The sequence below is a fragment of the Podarcis liolepis genome (assembly GCF_965112155.1).
Source record: "Podarcis liolepis genome assembly, chromosome: 14".
NCBI classification, from domain to species: Eukaryota; Metazoa; Chordata; class Lepidosauria; order Squamata; family Lacertidae; genus Podarcis; species Podarcis liolepis.
In genome coordinates this window covers 39,576,746-39,596,031 of record NC_139569.1, presented here as the reverse complement: position 1 = coordinate 39,596,031, position 19,286 = coordinate 39,576,746, and the positions used below count along the sequence as shown (strand labels likewise).

At 44.3% G+C, this 19,286-nt stretch overlaps 1 protein-coding gene across 1 annotated transcript in view; it reads right to left on the bottom strand.

Moving 5' to 3' along the window:
* The window catches only part of PDE8A (phosphodiesterase 8A), a 178,739-nt gene extending 159,857 nt beyond the window's left edge, over positions 1–18,882 (bottom strand). Inside the window, exon 1 of the mRNA XM_083475683.1 lies at positions 18,518–18,882. Within this exon, the coding sequence (XP_083331809.1) occupies positions 18,518–18,583 (66 nt within the window). The 5' untranslated portion in view covers positions 18,584–18,882. The remainder of the gene's footprint in view (positions 1–18,517) is intronic.
* Between the last annotated feature and the right edge of the window lie 404 nt (positions 18,883–19,286).

Below are 19,286 nucleotides of genomic sequence, written 5' to 3'. Positions count from 1 at the left end.
CCAGCCGCTGCGTCTTCAAAGGACCTTCTTAGGGAATCCTCGAGTCAGCTGTGAGTCTGCGTACAAACAAGGGGACATAGAAAGCTGGTCCATCTAGCCCAGTTGTGCTTGCACTGACTGGCAGCAGCTCTCCAGGGTTACAGACAGGGGCCTTCCACAGCCCTGCCTGGAGATACCAGGGATCGAACTGCTTGCAGAACAGGGGCTCTACCACGAAACAACCGTCCTTCTTCATAAGGGAGAATCGGGCTCGCATTGCACTGTGCCAAGGCGCCCTCGATTCCTATACAGTGGTACCTCAGGTTAAGTACTTAATTCATTCCGGAGGTCTGTACTTAATCTGAAACTGTTCTTAATCTGAAGCACCACTTTAATGGGGCCTCCTGCTGCCGCCGTGCCGCATGAGCACAATTTCTGTTCTCATCCTGAAGCAAAGTTCTTAACCTGAGGTAATATTTCTGGGTTAGCGGAGTCTGTAACCTGAAGCGTATGTAACCTGAAGCGTTATGTAACCTGAGGTACCACTGTACTTATTTTTGCGAGGTTCTTTCTTTCTGAACGGCTTCTCCTTGTCTTAAGAGTATATGCGATGCACACCAGCTTTGGCTTCTGTAGCAAAACTAAGCTTCTTGGGTTCTAACTGTTCCATTATTGTGATGCATGCACTTAGCACGTTTAAATTTCAGCCAGGGGCTGCTGAGATTTACCACCACGGGTGATGTATACGTGTGAGGAGAGGCGAATAAAGTGTGAACTGTATCCACAAGGGTGGTGGGAGTGGAAACTGAAGCCTCTAATAACTTTTTCCCACCACCCTCCAAACACAGGCCGTCTAGTGGCATGTCATTATCGAAGGCAGGAAATAAAGCAGCTGAATATTTTACAATATTTTCCAGCAAAGCCTAGAACACGCTGAGCGGTTTTCTTTTCATGGGCAGAAAAGCTGAACCTGTTGAATTCCTGCCAGGCTTTCCCTGACCCAGTGGCAGACTTATATTTTGGGGGACACTGAAGCTTGAACTGTCATGGGGGACCCTTCGCAAGCAGCGACAAGGTCTGGGTAAACCACTGTTAACTTTTTCAGTGGGATTGTTCCACGACAGATCGCCACACCTTTGCTGTTGTGGTGACCCACCATGGATCAGGCCCCAACTCACTAGTAGATCCTGACCCATCCGTTGAGGACTTGTGCCCTCTTGAAGCAGAGTTCAGCACAGAGCGATCTCTAGGAACTGACACTAACCACCAATTTTAAAAGAAACATTTTTTAAAAAATATATATTTTATTCAGGATTTTCTTGTTTTACAGAAGTGTAGTGCCTTGTATTTTTTTCTTCTTTCATGTAACATTTTACCAAATCCGTTTCATTTGTTGAGGCATTAGGGGGAGAAGAAAAGAAAAAAGAAAAAAGAGAGGGGGTGGAGAGAGGGAAGATGGATAGGGGTGGGGTCGGGTGGCGGTGTTTCTATTATGTTTAATGTATGTAGAGTTTGGTGTCAGCGTTGCTTGTGTTGTTCACTTGTGTTCCTTTGGAGGTGAGAGAGGTTGGGGTTGGCCTAGGGTGTGATTGTTTACTTGTGATTGGCTGTGGTGATCTTTGTTTTCGTGTGTGAGTGGGGTGGGTGGGTGTTTTGGATCAGGTTAGCCATATTGATTTGTATGCTGTTGGTGGATTATTGTCACTGTCCTGTTGGGCTGTGTGTGTGATAAAGGGGAGCCATACCGGGGTGAAGGCGTCTTCTTCTGTTTGTCCCCGTGTCAGTTTCAGTTTATTAGTTAATTTTTCTAGTAGGGCTGTTTCCCATACTATTTGGTACCACTGGTCCATGCTTACTCCTGACAGGTCTCTCCAGTGTCTGGTTATGAACATTTGACATCTCCCCAAAAGAAAAAAGAAAAAAAACTGGGACTAGCACTGCTTCCCCCCCCCCTAGAAAAATGGGTTGCCAGTACTCACCATGTTGCAGTAAGAGCCAGACTTTTTAACAACAACAAAAAGAGGTGCTGGTAGTGTGTACCTTTGAGTACCTCTTGAAAAAAGTAACCTGCAGGGGTTGGAATACCAGAAACTAGGGGCCGCCCCTGCTAAATGGGAGCAATTGGAGCATGCATCTGCCCACTGTTCTTGTAACGGAACAAAGTTTAGTAGAACGGCAATCTTATTTTGTCAGCAAAAGCAAAATGACAGTTTTGGTTATGCCTCCTAAATCCAAAGGGTTATGCAACTAACACACTCGGCTTGCAACATAACCTCCCCAAAAGCCACAGAGCACAGATCTCTGCTGCCTAATAATCTACCAGAGAGAAAATTGCTAGGGGTGAAGCGGTTCATTCTGTTCCCTACTTCAAGGGACTCCTGCGGTGGGGCAAAGGGGTTACTTACACTTACACACACACACACACACACACACAAACAGTCATGAAGCACACACAAAACTAACACAATCTGATGCCACATGGATCTGGAAAAGTTCTCTGAATCTAGAGGGCCAAAGAGCACAGGGAAACATGTTGACATCCACTGTGAAATCTGCCTAAAAAAAACAAGATTTCTCACTTATTGAGAAACTCAGGTCTGACCTGAGAAAAGCTCCTGGATCTTAAAGGATAAGAACTCAGTGGGCTATAACCAATGCAGCGCTAACTCACTTAGCGGTATACTTTTTAAAATAATAATGATAATGATAATGATAATGATAATGATAATGATAATGATAATAATAGTTATTAGTTGAGTTTATATACCGCCCTATACCCGGAGGTCTCAGGGCGGTTCACAGAAAAGATCACAACATATATAATCAGAATGAAAACAAGCCAAGAAACCTCACCCCCCAAAAAAACACCAGCCACATTTTAAAAGGTTATAGGATGTCAAACAGATCAACCAAAGGCCTGGTTAAAAAGGAACGTTTTTGCCTGGTGTCTAAAGGTATATAAAGAAGGCGCCCGGCGAACTTCTCTGGGGAGAGCATTCCACAGACAGGGAGCCACTGCAGAGAAGGCCCCGTTCTTGTGCTGCAAACCCTCTGCACCTCTCAAGGAGGGGGGCTCACGAAGGAGGGCCTCAGAAGATGATCTCAGGGTCCGGGTTGGTTCATATGGAAAGAGGCAGTTTGTTGCACAAGAGGGTGCATAAACAGCCTGCTGGTAAGTCTGTGCAAAAAGTTTCTGCCAGCGCAACAGGTATGCTGGGTTTATCGGTTGCACAACACTAAAAGTCACCTGTCCACTAGCGCACAAGACTTTGCACTAGAGAACACTGCAACAGTGCAAGGCCAACACTGGACACTGGCATCCACAGGCAGCTGCCCAGGGCTCACCACAGATGTCTGCCTCGGGCCTTCTTTCACAACAGACAGACCCCAAAATAACCAGCCAGCCGCCATCTTTGTTTTTGACAACGCCTCTGTCATGGACTGGTTGGACACAGAGGAATGGTGGGAGGAACCAGCTGGGGAGCCACCAAGAGAAGGCGGCTCAGGACCCAGGGATGAGAGGAGAGAGGGAGAAGACTGGGGAAAGGAGGTGCCAGAAAATGAAGAGATCACAGGGCTTAGTGAGCTGGGAGAGTCTGTAACAGAGAGCAGTCCAGATTCAGATGCAGAGGCAGAAGCAAAGAAGCAGAGGTGAGTCAGGCTGCTGAAGAGTTGCAGGTGTCTCCCCTCCTGCTGCAACAATCTCCCCTCCCCTTGTCTCCCAGAACCAGAAGAGGAATGAAAAGGGCAGAGGAGAGGTTGGCTTCATGTCGGCGTAGTCTCTGATTGCTCAGGAAAAGCCCTGGAGAAGAGGCAGGGGCTTTCATTCTCGGCAACTGATTATGGAGGGGGACATGGGTGGCGCTGTGGTCTAAACCACTGAGCCTCTTGGGCTTGCCGGTCGGAAAGTTGGTGGTTCAAATCCCCACGACAGAGTGAGCTCCCTTTACTCTGCCCCAGCTCCTGCCAACCTAGCAGTTCAAAAGCATGTCAGTGCAAGTAGATAAACAGGTACCGCTGCAGTGGGAAGGTAAACAGCGTTTTCGTGCACTCTGGTTTCCGTCACGGTGTTACGTTCTGCCAGAAGCGGTTTAGTCCTGCTGGCCACATGACCTGGAAAGCTGTCTGTGGTCAAACGCTGTCTCCCTCGGCCTGAAAGCGAGATGAATGCCGCTACCCCATAGTCACCTTTGAATGGACTTAATTGTCCAGGGGTCCTTTGCCTTTTAACTTTACCTATCATGGAGGAGGGATGCGGGTGGCGCTGTGGGTTAAACCACAGAGCCTAGGACTTGCCGATCAGAAGGTCGGCAGTTCGAATCCCTGCGATGGGGTGAGCTCCCTTTGCTTGGTCCCTGCTCCTGCCAACCTAGCAGTTTGAAAGCACGTCAAAGTGCAAGTAGATAAATAGGCACTGCTCTGGCAGGAAGGTAAACGGCGTTTCCGTGTGCTGCTCTGGTTCGCCAGAAGTGGCTTAGTCATGCTGGCCACATGACCCGGAAGCTGTACGCTGGCTCCCTCGGCCAATAAAGCGAGATGAGCGCCGCAACCCCAGAGTTGGTCATGACGGGACCTAATGGTCAGGGGTCCCTTTACCTTATCATGGAGGAAGACCACCAGGAACGAGCTGCTCTGCCTATTAGGCCTGACACTCAACCAAGTATGTGGAGGTTGTGTTTCTGCTACTAAAGAGTTAACTCCATCTTTGAACTGCGTGATTACTGAGGGGCGCGCTCCTATGACAGACCTGTGACAGCTTCCCAGAAAGTAAATCAATGCATGCAAACTGTGGTGAGGAAAGCATGGCAGCCATCCCATATTCTTTTGACAGCTATGTTTTCCCCACCATGATGACCCAGAACTCAATTCAACTTCTGGGACATTGTAGGAAGGATATCATGGCTGTCGCATGCAGGCAAGCTTCACTAAGGGCCCTAAGGGAGGGTTGACCATGGTAGGGTCCCATAGGATAGCATTATGCTGTGGGTCAGGGATTTATCCTGCAACAACCTGATGTAGCCAAAGAGACTTCGTGCAGTATTCTAAATACAGCAACAGGGAGCATGGGGCACAACTATTTCTGCTGTTGCTTCAGTTTTTAGGAACACATTAGCAAATTGGAAGAACAATTGTTATGTAACTAATAATCTACAAGCATGGATAGGCTTTAAAAAAAAAAAGGTTGCCAGTTTTAAACGAAGAAAGTGGAAATGCTTTGATGTTCAATCCAAAAAGTGGCCCACAATTCCAGACCATTAAAGTAGATTATTCTTCCCTAACAGCTAGATCAGGGGTCAGCAAAGTTTTTCAGCAGGGGGCGGGTCCACTGTCCCTCAGACCTTGTGGGGGGGCCGGACTATATTTTAGGGGGGTGAGCGAATTCCTATGCCCCACAAATTACCCAGAGATGCATTTTAAATAAAAGGACACATTCTACTCATATAAAAACATGCTGATTCCTCGCCCATCTGTGGGCCGGATTTAGAAGGCGATTGGGCCAGATCTGGCCCCTGGGCCTTAGTTTGCCTACCCATGAGCTAGATGATCAAATTTGACAGGCAATGTGGTGTAGTGGTTAGAGTGTTGGACAAAGGAGGCCTGCGTTCGAGTCCCCGCTTTAGCCACAACGTTAACTGGGTAACCTGGGGCCAATCATAGTCTCCCTGCCTACCTTACCTCACAGGGCTGTTGTGAGGATAAAATGGGGAGGGGGAGAGTCATCCACACCACCTTGAGCTTCTTGGCAGAAAGGTGGGATACTGGGGGGGGGGGTTGGACTCTATCTCCCATCAGCCCCAGCCAGCATGGCCAATGATCAGGGATGAGGGGAGTTGCAGTCCAACATTTGAACGGCCACAGCTTCCCCATGCCTAGATTATGAATAACCACCAACCAGACAAACTGGAATGGCAACAAAACCTGGGATTCCATTGTTAGATCCGAAGAGATGAGCATTTTCGCACCATCCATTTTTGCAAGGATTCTGGGTTTACTGCAAGCTCTAAATCTCCCTTATGAATCAGTGTGTGTGTTTGTATGTGTGTGTGTCCACTTCTGGTTCCCTTCGCTGACGGTTTCCCTAGACAAATTCCTTTTTCTTTTATTGGAACTTTCCATGCTTGATCTCGAGCCAAATGACATTCCTTGGGCTTTTTGTGTGTGAGAGCCAAATCTGTGCAGCTGATTATTTTTTTTAAAAAAAATTTAAGCACCTCGGCATTGTTGTTTTTATTTGAAACATGTTCTCATCAGGAAGAACTTTCTGACAGTAGGAGCTGTTCAACAGTGGAACAGCCTACCTCAGATGGACTCTCCTTCACAGGATTTTTTTAAACAGAGGTTGGATGGTCATATGTCAAGGATTCTTCAGCTGTGAGTCTGCCTTTTAGGTGGTTGGACTCGATGACCCTTGTGGATCTCTTCCAACCATACAATTCTGTGATTTTATGATTCTAGCGAAGAGCACCCCAGGACATCTTGAGTGCTCTATAATTAGAGCTGAGCTGAAATTTCTTAGATGGCATTTTTCTGAGAGCATTTCTGGTGTTTTTCTTGTTTTCATCCCCTTAAAAAAAGGCCACTTTGAGATGTATAAATCAGAATCAGACGCATGTTGGAAATCTAAAGAGAAGGAAGGTACTTTCTACCATATGTGGTGGACATGCAAAATGGCTAAGGGCTTCTGGGAGATGATATACAGTGGTACCTCAGGTTACATACGCTTCAGGTTACATACACTTCAGGTTACAGACTCCGCTAACCCAGAACTCAGGTTAAGAACTTTGCTTCAGGATGAGAACAGAAATTGGGCTCTGGCGGTGCAGCAGCAGCGGGAGGCCCCGTTAGCTAAAGTGGTACCTCAGGATGAGAACAGCTTCAGGTTAAGAATGGACCTCCAGAACAAATTAAGTACTTAACCCGAGGTACCGCTGTACAATGAGATGAAAAAAAATGTTCAGAAGGTCCTTTGTAAAAAGGCTAGAAGCCTTTCTCATAGGAATATCTAATTTGGAAGTTCCTAGAGACCAGAAAATGGAATATTTAGAATATGCACCAGTAAAGGATAAACAAACTGAACCATGGAAGGTGAAGGGAGGGAAGTTGATATTAAATATATTGTGACTGTGAAGGCAGAAAACTTGTAAAATTGAAAATCATAAATGAAATAAGAAAGAAAAGAAAAAGAAGGCCACTTTGCAGGATTTTATTTGCAAAGCTGCAACTTCCTTGCAAATTTTTCCCACTATTTTGGAGGGGTGGGTGACTGCCTCTCTCCCCACTATGCTCCAGAATTATCTTAAGTCCAGGGCATTGGAAAAAATGTAAATTGGTGTCCAGGCTGCCAAGATATTTGTTGCAACTGCCACTAGCAACAGAATTAAAACAAAGTATAAGACCATTGTTTATATATGCCATCATGGCAGCTAGAACAATAGTGGCAAGAAACTAGAAAAATGATGGCAGAATCCGTGACCAGGGTGAAGAGTCGGCAGAAGAAGACTGGAAAAAATTTAAGGACTATTTACAAAAATACTGTAAAATTAAGGAATGTTGAATGACGTTGGATTGAAATTAAGTGGTTTCTAGCTGTAATGGTATAAAGGAATATGATAAAATGGTTTTCTTTTTATAAGTAAGCATTTAAAGTTATAATAACCTAAGATGTTGGAGAGAAAATAAGGTGTTTTTCTTTTTTTAAGCTGTAATGCTTTGAGATAAGGATTTGCTGCATAAATAATTTGAACTGGGTATACAAGAAGGGGAGGTATGAGGAGGTCAGGGAAATATGTTATGAGAAAATAAGCTGTGAAATTTATGTGTTTTTAATGTTTTTTATGTTTGCTTTTTTCTTTTTGTTTGTAAAAAATTGGAAACTCTAATAAATATTTTATATTAAAAAAAGAAACTAGAAAAATGAAACACTACCAACAATAACAGCGGCAGACCCTCATGATAGAGTACCTACAACTAGCAAAACTGACGGGAAGAGTCAGAGGAGTTTCAAACCAGAAAGTATATGGAGAATGGAAAGTATTTAAGGAATATCTAAAATTGTATTGTACAAACAACAATATACTTGCAGAACTAGATTGATACTTGTAAGCAAAAAGTATATTAGATATCTTATCGGACTATACAAAAATAATATGGACTTATATAAATCTGTGCGAGAAAACATAGACAATATAAGCAGTATAATGAGAATGATTGGAAGTTTTACGTTCATAACTTTTTATTTAATTGTAATACACTGTATTTTCTTTTCTTTTTTCCCTTTCTTTCTTCGCTTTTCCTTTGTATGACTTGATATCTATGTATATATGTTTATGTGTTAAACTAATAAAGATTATATAAAAAAAGGAAAATATGTAAATTGATGTCCAGGCTGCCAAGATAGTTGTTGCTGCTGCCACTTGAAGCAACAGAAATGGAAAAAGAGAAGGGGGGGAACTTCAGGGAGAAGTGAAAAAGTTGTGCCACTGCGAAGAGGCAGTCCGTACCCATCTCCAAGAAATCGTTGGAGAATTTCATCTTCTGGAGAACCTCAGGGACAATGTTCCCACCAATTTCTCTGCTCACGAATAGCTACAAATCCCAAAATTCCCTGGGAAGAGGGATTGACCGTTAAGCCACTCTGGAATTGTAGCTCATAATCAACATTTCTCCGATGAAAATAGGGACATCCTATTCTTTCACCATCATTTTACTATTTATACCCCATCCATCCGACTGGGTTGCCCCCCTGAGACTCTGGGCAGCTTACAATATATATATATTTGCCTAAGGACAAAGTGTTGCCTTTTGGAAATCCCCACCCACCCGTCGACGCCAATTCCGCCTTTGAAATCCTGATAATGTCCTGGAAAATCCGGACGTATGTCAGCCCTAAGATAGCAACCTTACAATGCAAGGATTCATTGTGCATAAGGAACGAGGTAAGGCAATCTATGTGCCTTGGACACACACCCATTCCAAGCTGCCACATGGCTGTGTCCAAACAGATGAGCCATCTCTCTTAACGCTTTCAGAAGCTGCCAAGGCGTTTTGAGATTGGTGACACTCTCAAAAGGGAAAGCCACGCACAATTGCATCAGGACAATACAGTTGATGCAACCATTGCTTCCTGTAATTGTCCCCAGCAGCTTGCAACGGAGACAATCAGTGGACAATAAAGGTTTGCCAGCCGTCGACCATCGTTCATCTCCAGGCATGTCCAACAGGAAGATCACTGGACGTCTGTGGTAGATCATTGGCTCCCTCCAAAGAAGCTGAACAACTGTGGCTCCCCTGAAAAAAGCTCAACATTTTACCTCCTGTCTGAAAAAAATCAACAACCTGAACCCCCAAAAAGGGACGCAGGTGGCGCTGTGGTCTAACCCACTGAGCCTTTGGGGCTTGCCAATCAGAAGGTCGGCGGTTCAAATCCCTGCAATGCAGTGAGCTCCCATTGCTCTGTCCCAGCTCCTGCCAACCTAGCAGTTCGAAAGCACGCCAGTGCAAGTAGATAAATAGGTACCACTGTGGCGGGAAGGTAAATGGTGTTTCCATGTGCTCTGGTTTCCGTCACAGTGTTCTGTTGCACCAAAAGCGGTTTCGTCATGTTGGCCCCATGACCCAGAAAGCTGTCTGTGGTCAAGTGCTGGCTCCCTTGGCTTGAAACCCAGATGAGCGCCACAACCCCATAGTCACCTTTGACTGGACGTAACTATCCAGGGGTCCTTTACCTTTACCTTTACCAGACATCCCACTGCTAAGTTGTGACATGCCACACCATGCATCCCACTATCTAAGAAGCAAACCTGCAATATCTGAATATGCAATTCAGTGTTGGCATAGTTTGTTGTCTTAGCTGTACAGTGGTACCTCTGGATGCGAATGGGATCTGTTCCGGAGCCCCATTCACATCCTGAAAGGAACATAAGACAAGTCTGCGCATGTGCGGGTTGTGTTTCGCCGCTTGCACGCAAGCACATGGTGTCATTTTGAGCGTTTGCACATGCACGAGCGGCGAAACCTGGAAGTAACCCGTTTTGTTACTTCCGGGCTGCCGCGGAGCGCAACCTGAAAATGCTCAACCTCAAAATAAATGTTGGAAATGTAATGAGACTGAAGGCACATTCTTTCACCTTTGGTGGACATGCCCAAAGATTAGGACATTCTGGGAGATGATTTATAATGAAATGAAAAAGGTATTTAAATATACCTTTCTGAAGAAACCAGAGGCCTTTCTCCTGGGCATGGTCGGCCAACTGGTGCCAAAGAAGGATAGAACTTTTTTTATGTATGCTACAACAGCAGCAAGAATACTCATCGCGAAGTATTGGAAGACACAAGACTTACCCACCCGGGAAGAATGGCAGATGAAGTTGATGGACTATATGGAATTGGCGGAAATGACTGGCAGAATCCGAGACCAGGGAGAAGAGTCGGTGGAAGAAGATTGGAAAAAGTTTAAAGACTATTTACAGAAATATTGTAAAATTAATGAATGTTAGAAAAATGTTGGAATGACGTTATATGGCTTCAGTAGAAATGTTATAAGGAATTAAGTATAAATAGATTAATAGAGAATTAAAGGGGAAAATAAGGTTAAAATGTGTTATGATAATTATAGGATGGAAAGCAGAGGAAGATGGAAAGGAATTGCTGAAACAACTAAATAGAAGTGGAATACAAAAAGGGAGGTGTGAGGAGGTCATGGAAATAAGTGAATGAAAGATGGAAATTATCTGATGTGTTTTAAATTGTTTCTGTCTTGTTTTCTTAGTTTAAATCGTTTTTGTTTTGTTTTCTTAGTTTAAATTGTTTTTGTTAGTTTAGTGTTAGGTATTGTTTTTGTATTGTATTGTTTCTTTTCTTTTCTTATGTATGTTCAATTTGTTGGAAAGTAATAAATATTATTTTTTTAAAAAATGCTCAACCTGAAGCGTATTCATCCCGAGGTATGACTGTATTTACTGATTTGTGGATAGTTGATGGATTGGCTATCTCCTATTTGGGCAGTTGGGGGCGCTAGACTGGATGACCTTTCATTTATTTACTTCATGCAACACTGAAGCACAATATTAGAAACTGTTTAAAACAACGATGCAACCTTAGAATCACAGAACTGTACAGCTGGAAGGGATCCCAAATGTCATCTAGTCGAACCCCCTGCCAGGCAGGAACAGGATAGCTGTCCCATACAGGGATCGAACCTGCAACCTTGGTGTTATCAGGACCACGCTCTAACCAACTGAGCTAAACAGGCTAAATAAGATTTATACACTGCTTGATTGTACAAAAAAACCTATTAAAGTGGTTCACAAAGAAAATGGAACGATACTGTTGTCAGTTTAAAAAACACAGTTAAAAACAACTATTTGAAACATATACAGTGGTACCTCAGGTTACATATGCTTCAGGTTACATATGCTTCAGGATGAGAACAGAAATTGTGCTCCGGCAGTGTGGCGGCAGCAGGAGGCTCCATTAGCTAAAGTGGTGCTTCAGGTTAAGAACAGTTTCAGGTTAAGAACGGACCTCCGGAACGAATTAAGTACTTAACCTGAGGTACCACTGTATTTTTTTCAAAGGCAGCAAACCAAAAGCAGATTGAAACATACACCAGCATTCTACATGTCTGGGTAGTAAACAGAAATGATTTTAGCAGGTACTGAAGGTAGGATAGTGAAGGCACCTGCCTGGTGTCAATAAGAAGGGAGTTCTGAAGTGCAGGTAAAGGTAAAGGTAAAGGGACCCCTGACCATTAGGTCCAGTCGTGGCCGACTCTGGGGTTGCGGCACTCATCTCGCTTTATTGGCCAAGGGAGCCGGCGTACAGCTTCCGGGTCATGTGGCCAGCATGACTAAGCCGCTTCTGGCGAACCAGAGCAGCTCACGGAAACGCTGTTTACCTTCCCGCCGGAGTGGTACCTATTTATCTACTTGCACTCTGACGTGCTTTCGAACTGCTAGGTTGGCAGGAGCAGGGACCAAGCAATGGGAGCTCACCCCGTCGTGGGGATTCGAACCACCGACCTTCTGATCGGCAAGCCCTAGGCTCTGTGATTTAACCCATAGTACCACCCGCGTCCCATGAAGTGCAGGTGCTTCCGTACTAAAAGTCTGATTTCTTACAATGCGGCACTTGCAACAGTGTCTGTTCGACAGATGAAAGCAGTTATGTGGGCGTATATGGGAAAAGGCGATCTCTCAGGTCAACTGGTCCGAAGTTGTTAAGGGCTTTATGTTCTAATGGTAACATATTGAGCTCGGGCTGGTGGCAAGTCGGCAGTCAGCGGTGATCTCTGAGCGCAGGTGTTATATCTCACTCCTGTCAGCAGTTGTGCTGCAGTGCTCTGCACCAACTGCAGCTACTGGATCAAGCTGAAGGGAAGCTGTTTTTGAAGCCTTCCTGCTGTGCTCTTAGAATAAATAGGACAGAGTAGCCATAAAAGTAGGAGGAGACTCTTGAGAGTCCCATGGACTGCAAGAAGATCAAACCTCTCCATTCTGAAGGAAATCAGCCCTGAGTGCTCACTGGAAGGACAGATCGTGAAGCTGAGGCTCCAATACTTTGGCCACCTCATGAGAAGAGAAGACTCCCTGGAAAAGACCCTGATGTTGGCAAAGATGGAGGGCACAAGGAGAAGGGGATGACAGAGGACAAGATGGTTGGACAGTGTTCTCGAAGCTACCAGCATGAGTTTGACCAAACTGCGGGAGGCAGTGGAAGACAGGAGTGGCTGGCGGTCTCTGGTCCATGGGGTCATGAAGAGTCGGACACGACTAAACAACAACAAGCCATCAAAGGCCCTTTAGGACAACACAGGCATAGTGGGGAAATTCCTTCGGTTGTCTGAAGTCTCTGTCCAGGTTCTCCACCTGCCAGTGTAGCCTTGTGTATTCTTGGGTGAGATCACCTTGTTTGCTCTGGGCTCTGTTCTCAAGGGGCCAAGCTACCTCATCCTTTCAAACACAAAAAGCAGACGTTTCAAACAACTGTGGAACAGAACGCTAACATCAATTCAGTTCTTTTCTTTTTTTTTAAGGCCCCACTGTGGATATTTTCGTGGGGGTCGGGGCATCATCTTTCAAATGCAAAGAAGATTCAGAGCCACGAATCCTTGGCTGGCTGGATAGCACAGGAATGTGGAGAACGTTGTGTCAAGGCTGTGCAGAGCTTGCATCCACCTGGAGCTGGTACCAGAATCTCTGGGGCACAGCTAGGTCAGACTTGCGGTTGTTATATCACAACCCAGGGGTTGCCAATCAGACCCTTCAGGTGCCCCCTTTTTCCTGGTAAAGTCCCAAATTTACAGAAGGCGTCCCGGTTTCTGATTTAACCCCGGAATGTCCCGCTTCTCCTTAGGATGTCCCTATTTCCATCGGAGAAATATTGGAGGGTATGGAGTTATGCAACCCCCGAACCATCTGAAGGCAGCCCTGTATACGAAAGTCTTTGCGATTTTTATACATGTTTCAATAGACTGTAGTTTAGACTAACCACCGTTCTTGTGTTAGACATACTAGAAACTGTGATTAGTTGAAATGAGGAAGTGGATGTTTCCCATCTCCACCTCGTTTTTGTGTGGAATTAAGGCAGGCATAGGCAAACTCGACCCTCCAGATGTTTTGGGACTACAACTCCCATCATCCCTAGCTAACAGGACCAGAGGTCAGGGATGATGGGGGTTGTAGTCCCAAAACATCTGGAGGGCCAAGTTTGCCTATGCCTGGATTAAGGGAAGAGAGCCCTTACATCTAGGGTTCAAGCAGGTTCGTTCCTGTAGTGCTAAATGATGGTTTAACATTTTATCCAAACCAGGCCTAAGAGGTTCATGAGAAAACACAGCCCTTACAGAAAGGAGCAACATACACAGCAAGCTATGAAAAGCTCTGTTTTGCAAGCTCTGTTTAATAGGTGCCTTTCAGCATTGTCAAATTAAGAACCAAATCAATGAAAAAGATTGAAAACCTTGATAAAAGTACCTGACGAGGAGTTGGACATTAACCCGGATGAAAGGTGTTGTGAAACATTGTGGAGGTGAACTGTGTAAAATATTCCATTTTACTGTTGCATGACCGAGAGAGGCAGAATATTGGATAGGACTGTACAAAGAGGGATTGGTACGGTTTTCAATATTATTGATTGATTGATTAAATTTGTATATTGCCCTATAGCCACAGGTACCGGGGGCTGTTCACAACATAAAATCACAATATAAAAACACAAAATGCACATTAAAAAGAAAAACAAGGGCAACCCAATATTACACACACCCACCCAACACATTTTAAAAGGGCATTGGATGTCAATCAGCCACAGGCCTGGTTGAAGAGGAATATTTTTGCCTGGTGTCTAAAGGTGTCTAATGAAGGTGCCAGGCAAACTTCCCTGGGGAGATCATTCCACAGATGGGGAGCCACTGCAGAGAAGGCCCTGTTCTCGTGTTGCCACCCTCCAGACCTCACATGGAGGAGGGCCTCAGAAGATGATATCAGGGTTCATATGGAAAGAGGTCTTTGAGGTATTGCAGTGCTGAGCTGTTCAGTAGGCCCCAGCAAGTTCTAAGGCAGGGATAGCCAAGGGGGTGCTCTCTAGGTGTTGTTGACTACAGCTCCCATCATCCCTAGATAGCACTGCCAAGGGTTAGGGATGCCAATAGCGGCAGTCCAGCAACACTGGAGAGCTGTCCCTGTGCCAAGGTCTCAATCATGGGTGGGAGAGGATGTTGGGGGAGGTGTCTGCTTTGAAATCCATATCAAAACATCACAGTTGGACATCTAAACCATTAATTCTCCGGTAAGCCATGGAAATGGAACTGCATTTTGTTTGTTATTCTTCAGGATCAGATATTTCAGGAGGTTAATCACTAACTCTCTTATCTAAACAATCTACAAGCGCCTTCAGTATTTATGAAGATGAAGTTCTGCTTCCACTAGTTTCAGCCAGCAGGGCAGAATATGTTAACAGCAGGCCTTTGAACCTTGAATTGTGCCTCCCCCAATCTTAAATCTCTCTCTTTCGCACATGTAGAAGCACACATCTGCAACCACACCCTAATTTAAACCTCGATCAGAATCCCATTCACACACATCCCCGCTGATATGTAAACTGTTGGTCCTCTATGCAGTAGTAATGGCTAGAAGAACAACGGCTTGTCCGAATAAACCGAGAGCACAAACTGAAGCCTATTGACACAGTAGCCCCAATGAATTCAGTGGAGATTATTCAAGACTAGGGGTGAAATTTGATTTGATTCTCATTTTAATGCAAACCAGCCTAACCTACGATTTTCAAAACAACGCACACACCATCCTTTGAAATTTGTGCTTCTCCGGATTTGGCACCGCAATTTTCCAACTAAGTAATGGGTACAAAATTGCACAAGTCGGGGAAGTGTTCACTGAAGCGAGAATAGCATACAAAAAAGTGGATTATATTTGGGGAAATTGCTTGTGAAAACAAGTATGTTAAAGGGGAGATGTTAAATGCTAAGGAATTTTCCTGAGGACTTGGGGGTGAGGGGAATGCTGATGGAGAGAACCAAACTAAAGATTGTAAAAATATAGAAAACGAGAGAAACTGAAATTATTACTTTAAAACATATTTATAGCCCACCTTTCTCCCATGCTGGGAGTCAAAGCGGCTGACAAAATTGAAGAGCAACATTATAAAATGCAAGGTAGCAGAAACAAACTAGTTAAAAACAATAATTAAAATACGTCAAAGCTCATTTCGAAGCAGCAATTGACATAGTTTGGCCCGACAGCAGCCCAGTTGACAGCATCGTATTCACCTTCGTGAATAGGAAGGTCTTAGGCTGTCAGTGGGAGAACTGACAAATTCATCCTGTCGTCATTGTCCTCCCAGTTTAGGGCTCTTTAATACTTCCATTTGCCCTGTTTTCCCCTGGGCAAACCTGCAGTTTAGCACTGAATCAGAACAAATAGCAATCGGGTTTTCTGGGGGAAAGCAATGCGTAAAGTCAAAACCACTCAGACCCATGCCTAGAAAGCATGGGGCAATAAGAAACGTGGAGTCCTAAATGTGCCTATAATTACAGAACCTCGCCAAGTTCACGGCTGAGGCGTCATCTGAAGCCAGAGACTTGATCATCCTTAGCCATTACGTTCAAGTTGTGGATGCTGGATCACATTGCTTATGAGAGAAAAACTTGGTTACCCAAGAGGAAATAAACATTGTTTCTAGTGCTGTCTTCAGGAAACACCAGTTTTAATTCCAAGAAGTACAACACACACATTACAGTGGTACCTCAGGTTAAGAACTTAATTCATTCTGGAGGTCCGTTCTTAACCTGAAACTGTTCTTAACCTGAGGTACCACTTTAGCTAATGGGGCCTCCCGCTACTACCGCGCCGCCGCCACGCAATATCTGTTCTCACCCTGAAGCAAAGTTCTTAACCTGAGGTACTATTTCTGGGTTAACGGAGTCTGTAACCTGAAGTGTTGAAGCGTCTGTAACCCGAGGTACCACTGTATTATTGAACTGCTATACCTGGGGGATCAATGCATAACTAGCCCCACATCTTTGCAGTTATAGCATTTCATTCAGCAATAAATCTATTACGATGACTATTATTATTATTTACAGGGGAACAAGAAAAAAACCCCTAGACAAGATCATACGTTCTTGCAAGCTCAATCTTTTCAAGTCATGTAACAGGATGAGATTAACAGAAACACTTTAACCTGTCCCAAACTGGCAATTTGTCAATTGTCTCTCACATAGGAAATAATTCGGGGAGGGGTTCTTTTCACACGCCACCTTTTGGCGTGTTTCTCTTTTTAACTAGCTGTCAAAATTGCCACTCAAAGGTGAGCTGAGGACACGGCTGTTATAAGCAGCCGGATTAGATTAGGAGCACAGCCAAGCACAGAAAAAGGATTTGGCAGAAACACAGAACGCCAGGCTGACCATCTCTCCCAAAGGTACGTACAAGGAGGAACCGGTCACTAATTCTTTTGAGATGCAACATCGCTGAACTCACATGCACATTTTGAACGGCTACTTGCAGTTTTGCAACCAGGCAGGTGGCAATTCTAGTTACACAACCCAGGGCGACGCACACAAAGCAGCACCGTTGAATAAACAGGTACAATCCAGCTGCCCTCCTGATGATGGTTCCTTAATCCGGTGTCTTCAAACCCTATAACTCTGAAGTAGTTTCACCGACGTCATTGGGATTACCCTCACAGAAAGAGGTTTGCTAACACAGACTTTCAGGGATGAAATTACACGGAGAGAGAGAGACGCATAGGAAATTGTCGCTTGCACAAGAAGAGTAAACAGTGCCCCTTAAGTTCATCCACTTATACCAGAGGTAGGCAAACTAAGGCCCAGGGGCCGGATCTGGCCCAATCGCCTTCTCAATCCGTCCCACGGACAGTCCAGGAATCGGCGTGTTTTTACATGAGTAGAATGTGTGCTTTTATTTTAAATGCATCTCTGGGTTATTTGTGGGGCATAGGAATTTGTTCTCCCCCCCCCCAAAAAAAATAGAGTCCGGCCCCTCACATGGTCTGAGGTACGGTTGACCGGCCCACGGCTAAAAAAGGTTGCTGACCCCTGACTTACACAGAAACAAAATGTTCACAAAGCACCTGAGACAACAACACCGCCCCAAGAAATCTGTTCATTTTTACCACTTGGATGTTTTTTCTGGTCTGAGCGAAGGTAAATGAGAGTAAACATGTGGTTATAAGAATTGCCCCATGGATCTGGGGAAGTACATGGTTTTTTTTTCTGACACCACACCCTTTATTCGGTTCTTAGACTATTTTACTACCCTGAGATACAGTGGAACAAAGTTCGGAACTAAAAGAAAAAGTTTTGGATTCGGGCGAATATCCCACTTCTCTGTCATAGTCTCTTCGTACAATCAAACAATGAGCTATAAATCTCAGAGTTACTTGAAGCTCCAGGGCATGTATTTGATCCTTAAAATTGACTGTGGGGTTAGAACTTCAGTTTTACATCAAATGATTTGGTGGGCGGGGCTGAAATGCAACAAAATAGTACATAAATTCTGAAGAAAATTCTAAGGAAATCACTCACACCCACAATTACAGAAATATTGCTCCTTTTTCCAAGATAACCCTTCCACAAATGTGACAGCAACTTCAGCATTCACTTTTACAGTTTCCCCCGCCTTCTAAAGTTTTATTACTCTGTGGGTTTTTATTTTTATTTAAAATAGCACTGTTTACACCATTTTGTTCAGAGGTTGTATATACGCAGTCAGACTGCCCGGCTCTGATTGAACGGCTTGCTTCCAAAGTGTACGTTTTTTAAAAAATATATAGTTTAGAGTACAGCAAATAAAACAAAACTCTGCTGTTTACCTCTCTCTAAGTCACAGCATTCCCAACTCAAGATTCCTTGGTCCCCCTCTTTTGTTCCTCACCTCCCTGACTTTGTACACAATTTTGAGTGGGCAGGCTCCAGCCCCCCCCCTCACTGACCCCTCCTGTCCTTATCTGGAGTCTTCTGCTGCTAAATTAAGAGAAATAAATGCATAATTTCCCCCACCTTGTACAGAGGGCCATTGAGAACGTTTCTGTTTTCCAAAGCTCCGGTGTCTTCCTTTTCCTCCATGCTCTCTTGATTTTAAAAGCTTGGATTTCCAGTGTAAACATCAAAGTGGGCCCCCCAGGAGACAAAAGTGCTTCTCCAGAAGAGTAGGACAGCTGAACTGAGCTACTTCTGTTAAGTAGCTCAGAGGGTTGTTGTGGTTTCTTTCCCTCCTCCTAAAGTCCTCTTGGTCTAATCCTAGATTTTCAAATCACGCTTCATAGGTTTGTTAAGGAGCACGCAACATGTGAGCAGGGGAGAGTATGTATTTCCCTCTCAGAGGTGGATTGATCTTGTTGCCTGCACAAACCCCTCTCTGATCTTATTCTGCAGACTGGCATTTTAAAAAACAAAGCAATAATAAAAATCAGATTCTGTTTTTTCCCCTGGAGGGCAACTTCCCAAATCAGAAGTAATTCAACAGGTTAGCTCCTCCTCTCTGCTCTCAGAGCTATTCTAGATTATATAGATATATGGTCTAGGATAATAAAAAAACACCAACTAGATGCAAGGTCACCCGGCAACCGATCCTTTCACGTCACTGAAGGTAATAAAGTCAACTTACATTGAAGCCTTATTATCTGCCTGAGTAAATATTGTTGTTGGGATAAGCAGAACCTTGGAATGGTAAAAGGGATGAATGAATTACTAAATCTCTTTGTGTCGCTCTCACCATATGCATCTGAGTTATGTTTTAAATATGACTATCAACCGATGGAAATAATTT